The following is an 11,066-nucleotide window of genomic DNA, read 5'->3' as shown; positions in this document are numbered from 1 at the left end:
CCCTAGAGCCCACTACTCAGCCTGCCTAGCCTAACCATGAACTTCCTGTATCAGAGAGAGGGACAGAGAGTGAGAGGAGAGAGAGAGAGAGAGAGAGAGAGAGAGAGAGAGAGAGAGAGAGAGATTTCTTGCCTTCAGTAAATAAAGTGGTCAGCTCCCTAATGACACCTAAGGTTGAACTCTGACTTCCACATTCATGCTCACACCTGTGGATTCAAATACACATATGCACATACACACAAGCAAGTATGCTGGTCATAACCTGAGGAACAACATCCAAGGTTTTCCTCTGGTCTCCTCAAATACACATTAACATACACATACATGGATGCACTCACACAAGTACTTGTCCATGTTCCCCCACACCTGAACCCATATAGACATGAGCATATTCATATAACAAGCACACTTGAATATTTTTATGTAGAACACAAACAAATTATCATGGAGATGTCCTTCTGTGTGCTGTGAATATATTTTTCTGTTTTGGGTTGGTGAATAAAGCTGTTTTGACTGATGGACAGGCTGGATGTAGCCATAGACAGGGTAGAAGTCTGGGAATAGTGATTCAGAGGCTGAGTTAATGGAGAGATGCTATGTAGCCTCTGAAGAAGTAACATGATGGAGCATTACCGGTAAGCCACAGCAACATGGCAATACATAGTTTAATTGAAATTGGTTAATAATTAGGAGAGAGCAAGCCAATAAGAAACCTGAGCCATTGGCCAAATAGTTCATAATTAATATAAACTTCAGTGTATTTATACCGGACACAATGGTGGTGGGACTAGGCAGAACAGAAACCTCATCTTTAAATTTATATGATGATTCTGTTACCAAGTGATATCGCTTATATATTGCTCTTTTAATCTCTTCTTTTTGATCTTCTTCATAATAAAATGAGAAGGCAGTGGTATAACTGTGTCATCCCAGGAATGTTTAAGTATACCTTTGAAATCAACTTATCTCCTGCAGGTAATAAGTTTCTCCACTTTTGTCACTGCAAAACTGGTCTGGTTGAGAACTACAGGTCTGTAGAGTTACATGTAGAGTTTGGTGGCTTGTATGGCACTGCTTTGAATTCTTGCTAAGAAAGATGCTGTGTGACATTCCATGAACCAGGGTGAGACTTTATATATGGATCATGTTGTTCACAATGCAATTTCAGTGTCCTCTGTTCTGGTCTCCGTCTAAAATTGCAGCTAGCAACCCTGGAGGAGTGCATTCTTGGCAGGCATAGCTGACTCTTTATACAGAGAATAACTTCAGTAGCACACATCCAATATCTCACGCTTGAGGTGCAATAATTTATCATTAACTCATCATGAACATTATTGTACTTGTTCACCAAATTTTTAGTGTTTGAGATGTGCACATGTCACAAAAATGGTTTAGAAATTGCTGCTATAACTCCTAGGTATCCCAAGAAAAATAAGTTGTGAAGACAGTTTGTTACCATAACTAAATCTGAAAATATCTGGAGCCTTGCTAGGAAACTACAGGGGAATTTTATTCATATGTCATTAGCATTGGGTGTCTTGTACCACTTTTTGCTTCTTTTTTTAAAGAAATGAGTTGTTTGAAATTAATTGTAATTGCTTAGTTTCCCCTTTCCCTTTTTTCTAGTCAACCTCTCCTACAAAGGCACCCCTATCTCAGCAGAATACTCCTGCTGTGCTGGAGGCCACACCAGTACTAGGAACCCCAGGTAAAACCCCACCCATTGCCCACTGATACACATTAAAACCAGCCCAGTGGTCCCTCCCAGGCTCCATATCTAATCCCATAACTCTATCAAATGATGCCTGCACTACTGGAGACCAGACCAGTACTATCAATCCCAGAGACCAAGTTGGTACTCAGAAACCCACAGCCCATACAGGCCACCAAATCGCCACAGAAACCACCCAATGGACCTGAATCTGGTCCCTAGAACCACAGGCCAGTAGTGCCAGAAAATCAGAAAGAAAAAATAAAACAAATGGCACAACATCAAAAGCATTCATGTAACAAAGATAAAATGATAAATCAACATATAAGCCTATAACAATCCGAATTCCGATGACTATATGACACCATCAAAGCCCACATATCCTACTATGGAAAGCCCTGGATATTCTAGCACAGCTGAAACACAGGAAATGACCTTCTTTCCAATTTTATGAAGATAATAGAGTCTATTAAAGAGGAAATGAATAAAAGAAATTCAGGAAAACACAAACATTTGAAGGAAATGAATAAAACCGTTGAAGACCTGAAAACGGAATTAGAAGCAATAAGGAAGGCACAAATCAAGGAAATGCTGGAAATGGAAAATTTAAGTGGTTGTTTGAAAAAATTGCCCACAAAGGGAGTGGCCACTATTCGGAGGTATGGTTTTGCTGGTATGGTATGTTTGTAGGTGTTTTCTTGTTGGAGGAAGTGTGTTTGTGTAGAGGAGGGTTTTGAGGGTGTTATATACTCAAGGCATGCCCAGTGAAACAGTCTACTTGCTATTGCATTCTGTTTAAGACATAGCCAGAACCATGTCTGCCTGCATGCCACTATGCTCTTTGTCATAATAATGAATTGAACCCTTGAAACTGTAAGTGAGTCACCCCAATTAAATGCTTTTTTATGAGTTACTGTGGACATGGTGTCTCTTCACAGAAATGGAAATCTCCATACTGATTTCCAAAGTGGCTGTACAACTTGGCACTCCCACCAGCAGTGGAGGAGTGTTCCCCTTTCACCAAAACATCTCCAGCACAAATTATGTTGGTGTTTTTGATTTTAGCCATTCCGACAGGAGTAAGATGGTATCTCAGAGTTGTTTTGATTTGCATTTCCCAGATGGCTAAGGATGTTGACCACTTTCTCAAATGACTCTCAGCCATTTTAGACTCCTCTATTGAGAATTCTCTATGTAGTTCTGTAGACCACATTTTAATTGGGTCCTTTGGTGATTTAGAGACTTGCTTCTTGAGTTCTTTGTAAATTTTGGAAATCAGCCCTCTGTCAGATGGAGGGTTAGTGATTATCTTTTCCCATTCTGTGGACTGCCTTTTTGTCTTGCTGACAGTGTCCTTTTCCTTACAGAAGCTTCTCAGTTTCAGGAGATCCAATTTGTTAATTGTCTATCTCAGTGTCTGTACTACTGTTGTTATGTTCAAGAAGCTGTCTCCTGTACCAATTCGTTCAAGGGTACCACCCATGTTCTCTTATAAGAGGTACAGTGAGGCTGGATTTATATTAAGGTCTTTGATCCATTTGGACTTAAGATTTGTGCATGGCGATAGACGTGCATCTATCTGCACTCTTCTGCATGCCAGCATTCAGTTATCACAGCACCATTTGTTAAAGATGCTTTCTTTTTTCCATTGTATATTTTTAGCTTCTTTGTCGAAGATCAGATGTTCATACATGCATGGGTTAATATCAGGGTGTTCAATTCGATTCCATTGGCCTACCTGTCTATTTTTGTGCCAATACCAAGCTGTTTTCAGGACTACAGATCTATAATAGAGCTTGAGGTCGGGGATGGTGATGCCTCTAGATGTTGCTTTGTTGAGTAAGGTTGTTTAGGCTGTCCTGGGTCTTTTGTTTATCCATACAAAATTGATTATTGTTCTTTCAACGTCTGTGAAGAATTGTGCTGGTATTTTAATGGGGATTGCGTTGAATCTGTAGATTGCTTTTGGCAGGATTGCCATTTTTACTACATTGATCCTACCTATCCTATTGATCCTATCCAAGGGCATGGGAGATCTTTCCATTTTCTGAGGCTTCTTCAATTTCTTTCTTGAAAGACTCAAAGTTCTTGCGATATAGTTCTTTCACTTGTTTGGTTAGCGTTACCCCAAGGTATTTCATGTTGTTTGTGGCAATTGTAAATGGTAATGTTTCTCTGATTTCTTTCTCAACCCGTTTATCATCTGTATATAGTAGGGCTACTGATTTTCTTGAGTTGATCTTGTAGCCTGTCACTTTGCTGAAAGTACTTATCAGCTGTAGGAGTTCCCTGGTAGAGTTCTTTGATCACTTATGTAAACTATCATGTCATCTGCAAATAGTGAAAGTTTGACTTCTACCTCTCCAATTTGTATCCCCTTGATCTCTTTTTGTTATGGTATGGCTCTAGCTAGAACTTCAAGTACAATATCGGAAAGGTATGAAGAGAGAGTGTACAGCTTTATCTTGTTCCTGATTTTAGTGGAATCACCTTGAGTTTCTGTCCATTTATTTTGATGTTGGCTGTTGATTAGCTGTATATAGCTTTTATTATATTTAGGTATGATCCTGTTATTCCAGATCACTCCAAGACCTTTATCATGAATTGGTGATCGATATTGTCAAAGGCTTTTTCTGCATCTAGTGAGATGATCATATGATTTTTGTTTCTCAAGTTGTTTATATGGTGGATTACATTGATGGATTTTTGTATGTTGCACCAACCCTGCATCCCTGGGATGAAACCTACTTGATCGTGGTGAATTATTGTTTTGACTTGTTCTTGGATCAGATTTTCCAGTTTTTAATTGTATATTTTTGCATCAATGTTCATGAGGGATATTGGTCTGAAGTGCTCTTTCTTAGCTGTGTCTTGGGATCAAGGTTATTGAAACCTCTTAGAAAGAGTTTGGCAAAGACGCTTCTTCGTCTATTGCATGAAATACTTTGAGAAGAATTGGTATAAGCTGCTCTTTGAATTTCTGGAAGAATTATGCACTGAGGCCATCTGGACCTGAGCTTTTTTTTGGTTGGGAGACTTTTGATGATTGCTTCTATATCCATAGGGGTTATAGGGCTATTTAATTTGCTTCTCTGTTCTTGACTTAATTTTGGCAAGTGATATCTATCCAGTAAATTGTTCATTTCCTTTAAATTTTAGAATTTTGTGGAGTACAGGTCCTCAAAGTATGACCTGATGATTCTCTGAATTTCCTCATGGTCCATTGTTATGTCCCCCTTTATGTTTCTGATTTTGTCAATTTGCATATTCATACTCTGCTGTTTGGTAAGTTTGGACAAAGGTTTGTCTATCTTGTTTATTTTTTCAAAGAACCAAGTCATTGTTCCATTGATTCTTTGTATTGTTTTCCTAGTTTCTACTTTATTGATTTCAGCCCTCAGTTGGATTATTTCCTGGCGTCTACTCCTCCTGTGGAATTTGCTTCTTTGTGTTTTAGAGTTTTAAGCTGTGCTGTTAATTCTCTAGAATAACTATTCTCTAGTTTCTTCATGTGGGAACTTAGTGCTATGAACTTCCCTTGTAGCACTGCTTTCAAAGTGTCCCATAGGTTTGGGTATGTTGTGTCTTCATTCTCATTGAATTCTAGGAAGTCTTTAAATTCTTTTTTTCATTTCTTCTTTGTCCCAGGAATGGTGCACTTGTACATTATTCAATTTCCATGACTTTGTAGGGTTTCTGCAACTTGTGTTTTTGTTGAATTCTAATTTCAACATATGGTTGTCTGATAGCATGGAGTTTTTTGTACCTGCTGAGGTTTGATATGTTGCCAGGTTTGATATGTAGAGATGGTTCCATTTGGTGGTGGTAAGAAGGTATATTCTTTTTTATGTGGATGGCATGTTCTATAGATGTCTGTTAATCCCAGTTGGGTCATTACTTCTATTAGACCCTTTGCTTCTTTGTTAAGTTTCTGTCTGGAATTCCTGTCTAGTGGTGTGAGTGGGGTGTTGAAGTCTCCCACTATAAGTGTGTGGGTCTTTATATGTGATTTAAGTTTTAGTAATGTTTCTTTTACGAATGTGGATGACTTTGTATTTGAGGCATAGATGTTCAGAATTGAAACTACTTTTTGGTGGATTTCTCCCGTGATGAGTATGTAATCACCTCCTTCATCTCTTTTGATTGATTTTAAATTAAAGTCTAATTTGTTAGGTATTAGGATTGCTACCACGGCTTGTTTTTTAGTTTCTTGGAAAAGATTTTCCAATCAAAGGTACCCAAGAAACTATTTGTTAAGTTGCCTAGAGGTTTGATGATCTGAGAATAGAACATAAAGGCACAAGACAATCCACTCACAAAGCAATGAGTACGGGTGATGGTGTGGAGATCACGCAGATCTTTAGATCTCAATCATTCTGTAGAAAACACAGATATCTAGAGTCTGTTCCCTGCATCCCATTTGTCTATCAATGTATTTTAACAACAATTATCTGAACAAAAATTTCACTGGGAATTAAGCGGATGAACACTCTCTGTTAGGACTATGTTTATATTTCCCTAAATGGTCTTTTTTATAGTTGTATCTATCTTTTTTATTATCATTTTTTATTTTAATTTTAAATAGCTTGTTTTACATGTCAATCCCAGTTCCCTCTCCCTCCCCTCCTCCCGCACTCCCCTTCCCCCCCACCCTCCCACCGTATTGCCAAATCCTTCCCTAAATGGTCTTAAGTCCAAGAGATTCCTTTTATTCTGTACAATGCATTGCATGCAGTTTTGTCAAATATTGTAATTTAAGAGTCCTGCCAGGTATTTCTTATTGAAGTGTGGGCACTTGCATAGCAGTAGATACCCAACACAGAGTGAATCCATTGGTGTTATTGTATAATACTGCTTAGTTTGAGCATTATTTTTTATCTCACTGGTCTTTTGTATCTACTTATATATATTTTGTGTTTTGATCAGTTTTTTTAGTGAGAGTATATTCTTTGTTATTTTTTAAAATTCTGCTTTATTGGGGTTTTGCTTGTTTGCCTCTTTGTTTGACTTAAAGAGAGAGAGAAGATAGTAGTACAGTGTCCTGGGGTCTCCATCACTATCCTCCGTACTTGTGGAGCTATTGCCACACAGAGTCCTGAGGTGGAATTGGGTGTGGCTTCTTCTTCAGATGAACAAGGAAGTTGTGTATCAGAGAGAACCTGTTGTGTGTAAGCACAAGTGTGTCTGGGTACAAGACTTGACACCCTCACAGCTGGAGGGAAGGTATCCCAGTAACTTGTCAGGGGCCATGGATGGGAAGCTGGGAGCTGTGCCGGGGATTCTGTGGGTGCGGATTTGCTGTGAGTTGTGCTCACCTATGTTGCTGTAGGGATTCTCCAGAGAGGTCAGTGGTAGAGGAGACAACCCACAGCTTCTGTGTAATCATCCTCATGGTGTCACCAGGGATATTTGATAGGTGTGGGTGAAAACTCCTCACTGATTCTGGTTTGCTTTTCTGTTTCCAATCAGGGGTGAGAGGAGTTGAGGTAGAGCAGAATCCTTCAGCCCTGAGTCTCCATGAGGGAACCAGTTCTATATTCACATGCAATTTTTCTACAACCCTGACAGCTGTGCAGTGGTTCTGGCAGAATCCCAGGGGCAGCCTCATCAATCTTTTTTACCTGGCTCCAGGAACAAAGGAGAATGGGAGTTTAACTGCAACATTCAATTCTAAGGAGCACGACAGCACCCTGCACATCAGGGACGCCCAACTGGAGGACTCAGGCACCTACCTCTATGCTGCTGATACACAGTGCTCCCAGCAATCCTGAGGCCTGGCCCCAAACTGCAGCTAGGTGTGCAGCTACAGCCCTGCCACAGGGAGACTCTGCAGGAGGCTTCTATACAACTGTGTTTTTAACAGATCTCCACCTGTTACAAGGAAACAGAAAATACCACAGCAAAAGTTCACACTTCAATCAGATTGATGTGATACTGACTTGTAGAAGAATAAAAGCTCAGAAGCATCAGCCTCATGACTAAAATCTACACTTTGTTTTGTCAAATGCTAGTGATAATTTCATAAAACATAAACCCTCTTAAACACTCCAGATTCATTTTGGTCCTTTTCTACATTCTATGTAATATATTATGATCACTGCTTCCCTTCCCACATCACCTTTCAGACTGTCCCCATGTCCTCACCTATCTAAGTAAACCTACCTCCCTCTTTTCTGAAAAAAAAACAAGTTAGTAAACAAACCAGAATTGAATGAAGAAACAAAAAATAACACATGCATACACAAAAATTAATACAAGCACAATATTGGATACCATAACATATAAGCAAGCAAATAATATGCTAAATAATTCCCAGATAAGAAAACATGAGATAAGAAAATCTATAAAACTAAAGTTGAGTTCATTTGAGTTGGCCATCTATACCTGGGTGTGAGGCCTGTCATTAAGTGTGGTTTGTAAGTGAAATGCTGTTGGTAAAAGCTAACTTTTCATTCATGAGAGGTTGTCAGTTGGAGATAGCATCTAGGTTAGGGATGAGGGATCATGTTCACTGTCACCTCTCATCACTGGGATCCCATCTGTATAGGACCTGTGCAGGCCATGAGCTTATTGTCACCATCTCTATGAGTTCATATGTGATCCAGTCTTATTGTGTCTAGAGGACATTGTTTCCTTACTGCCACCATTCCCCCTGGCTTGTATAATCTTTATGTTTCATGTTCTGCAAAATTCTCTAAACCCTGAGTGGAGAAGTTTGATGGGGACATTCCATTTAGGACTGGGTGTGAAGATGAATCCTCAGCGAATGTAAGAGAAATGAGAGGACAGGACTCTGCAAGTTGTCTATTACAGGAGATGGTACCAGGGGAGCTATAATGGAGGATAAGAAGGACAGTGAAGATGACCTGCCTACTTTCCAAGTCTACATGTACCATGAGTTACCAGTTAGACAGTGTTTGTAGCTTTTTTACCATTGAGACAAAGAAAAGGAAATGGGTTACAAATAGGGTGGTGTGGTGATGGGAGGGTACACAGGAAAGAAGAAATTTGGATTTGTTGCAAGGTTTGGCAAATTCTCCAGAGATCCTACCACTGCTGTTCTATCACTAATTCAGTCTAGACATGGTGGGAGTGAGTCACATGGATGGTGCCATCCTCAAGATCAAATCACTTCTGAAAGCTTTCCTAAGAGTAGTTCCTATGTATATTTGTGATTCCTAGTCATCTTCTCTGGAGAGTAAGATACATGTATATAAACATTATATCTGTATTGTCAACAAGATCTCTCTGTAATTGAAAGAATATTGGAATTTTGCAACTGAAAGTCCACGAGAGATAGAAAAAGCTGTTACTTGGCTAACATAGCTCTCAAGGACAAATGCTGGCCTAAGTATCTGTCTCCAATAAAAGGAGGAGTTGCTTGATGAATGACCTGAGCATTCTGAGATAAGGGATTGCATCAGTAAAAATAGTTCTAGACATAAGAAATCTCTCTCTGTCTCTGTCTCTTTCTTTCCAAGTCTCTCTCTTGTACACACATATACACACATCACATACAGCTTATACATGAAATAATCTTGTATACATGCTAAAATACGAAGTATCATATGTAATCTATGGTAGATTTAAAGATAGAAAATGGTATCACTAGTGTGTATAAATATAAATTTGTTATCACATCACTAAAATGCCTTTGACATGACAAAATAATGATTTATGTGTCTGAGTCACTCATTGGTTAAGCAAAAGTTGGGCAGTAAACCTCAGCTGTTGGGGAGTATGCAGAGGATTCTCTTCCTCTTGTGTTGGTTGTGCAGGCTCAGGTCAGAAACACAGACTTTTTCTCAGTACTGAGTGGATGACTCTAGAGGTAGCATTTTTAATGACAAAGAACAACACCCTGGTGCTTTAACTGACCTCCTAGATGTTATGATCTATACTGGATCTTAATGTAATTGTGATGAATGATGAAGACAAATGTTCTAATTTTCTTCATGTTTCTATGGCAGCAGCTGGATGGTAAGTTAATATCTTTGGAACACAGAATACTCAGTGGGCATTTCTGAGACATCTAGGAAAAACCTCTATTTTATTCAGGATTTCTCTAGTTACTGTATAAAAAGGAATCCTGGGTAATGATGACCTGACAACCTTTCTCCTTTTTCTTCATCATTCTTTATAGGAGTGAGCCAAGGAGAGCAGGTCGAGCAGCGTCCTTCCACCCTGAGAAACCAGGAGGGAGCGAATGCTGTCATCAACTGCACTTACACAGACAGTGTCTCATCCTACTTCCCTTGGTATAAGCAGGGCCCTGGAGAGCATCCTAAGCTCATTATTGACATTCGATCAACTATGGAGAGAAAGCAGGACCAACGACTGATAGTTTTACAGGATAAGAAAGCCAAAAACTTCTCCCTGCACATCAAAGACACCCAGCCTGGGGACTCTGCCATGTACTTCTGAGCTGCAAGTGCACACTGCTCCCCAGGCACATGTAGTCTGTCCTCAAACCTGCCACAGGGCCTGGAGCCCCCTCCACATCCTGTGTCACAGGCCTTCCTGTGCAACATTTGCCAGTTGTTAGTTGTCAAAGCCAAATATAGTGCAGACACTAAATACACGGAAAAGAAAGTTAGCTTCAAGTCACTCAAAACAATTTAGGGGAAATTTCTCCTTTTGTTTTTAAAAATTATTCTGAAACTTGAAATACAGTTTTGTCATTCCCGGTCCATGGTTCATCACTGTACTTCAGAGAAGATGAGGTTGTAGCACATTCAGCCCCAGGTGGGATATCTCCCAAGGTCACTGAGGAAGAGTAACAGAAAGGATGCCAGAAAAATAGGCAGGGGATGAAAACAAAGAGACAGTGATTTCTGGACACAGCAGAGTAGCTGCACACATGAACTCCCAGAGGTCTACAGCATACATAATACTTGCAAAGAATCAGGCCATCACAATTGCAGCAAGCAAAGGGAAGGTGGTCATTCCACCGTTAAACAAGGAGCTATGGGCAGCAGGTAGCTGCTGGCAGGATTCATGTTTCTTTATTGGTGCAGGACTTGGTGGATAGACTACCCTCCACTAAAGGCCACACATCCAAGAATATATGGACTGTGTAAACCTTGATTGCTTATTTTAAAGGAGCAAAGGAACTAGGTTGGTAGGGAAGAGTGGATGAATACGGCAGGAGTTTAGGAGGTAGGTGTATATAATGAATATTCTTTGCAAAACATTCCCTAAGAACAAATAAAATGAGAAACATATTAAAATTTTATGAGGTATGTAAATATATGTACATATATATATAATTTTATGTGTATTTATCACACTAAATGCCATAGGATACATACATTTCAGTAATGCCCGGGATTTCAGATATCAGCTGTGGACTTGT

General features: G+C 39.5%; 1 gene segment (V, D, J or C); it reads left to right on the top strand.

Annotated features, from left to right (window-relative positions):
* Positions 1 to 2,233: 2,233 nt before the first annotated feature.
* On the top strand, positions 2,234 to 10,135 carry LOC121138435. The segment is given in 2 exon segments: positions 2,234 to 2,384; positions 9,855 to 10,135. Coding segments are annotated over 2 exon segments (432 nt in total).
* Positions 10,136 to 11,066: the final 931 nt, after the last annotated feature.

Source organism: Mesocricetus auratus, unplaced genomic scaffold (genome assembly GCF_017639785.1).
Source record: "Mesocricetus auratus isolate SY011 unplaced genomic scaffold, BCM_Maur_2.0 contig_10395_pilon_obj, whole genome shotgun sequence".
NCBI lineage: Eukaryota > Metazoa > Chordata > Mammalia > Rodentia > Cricetidae > Mesocricetus > Mesocricetus auratus.
This window is presented reverse-complemented; position numbering and strand designations above follow the sequence as displayed.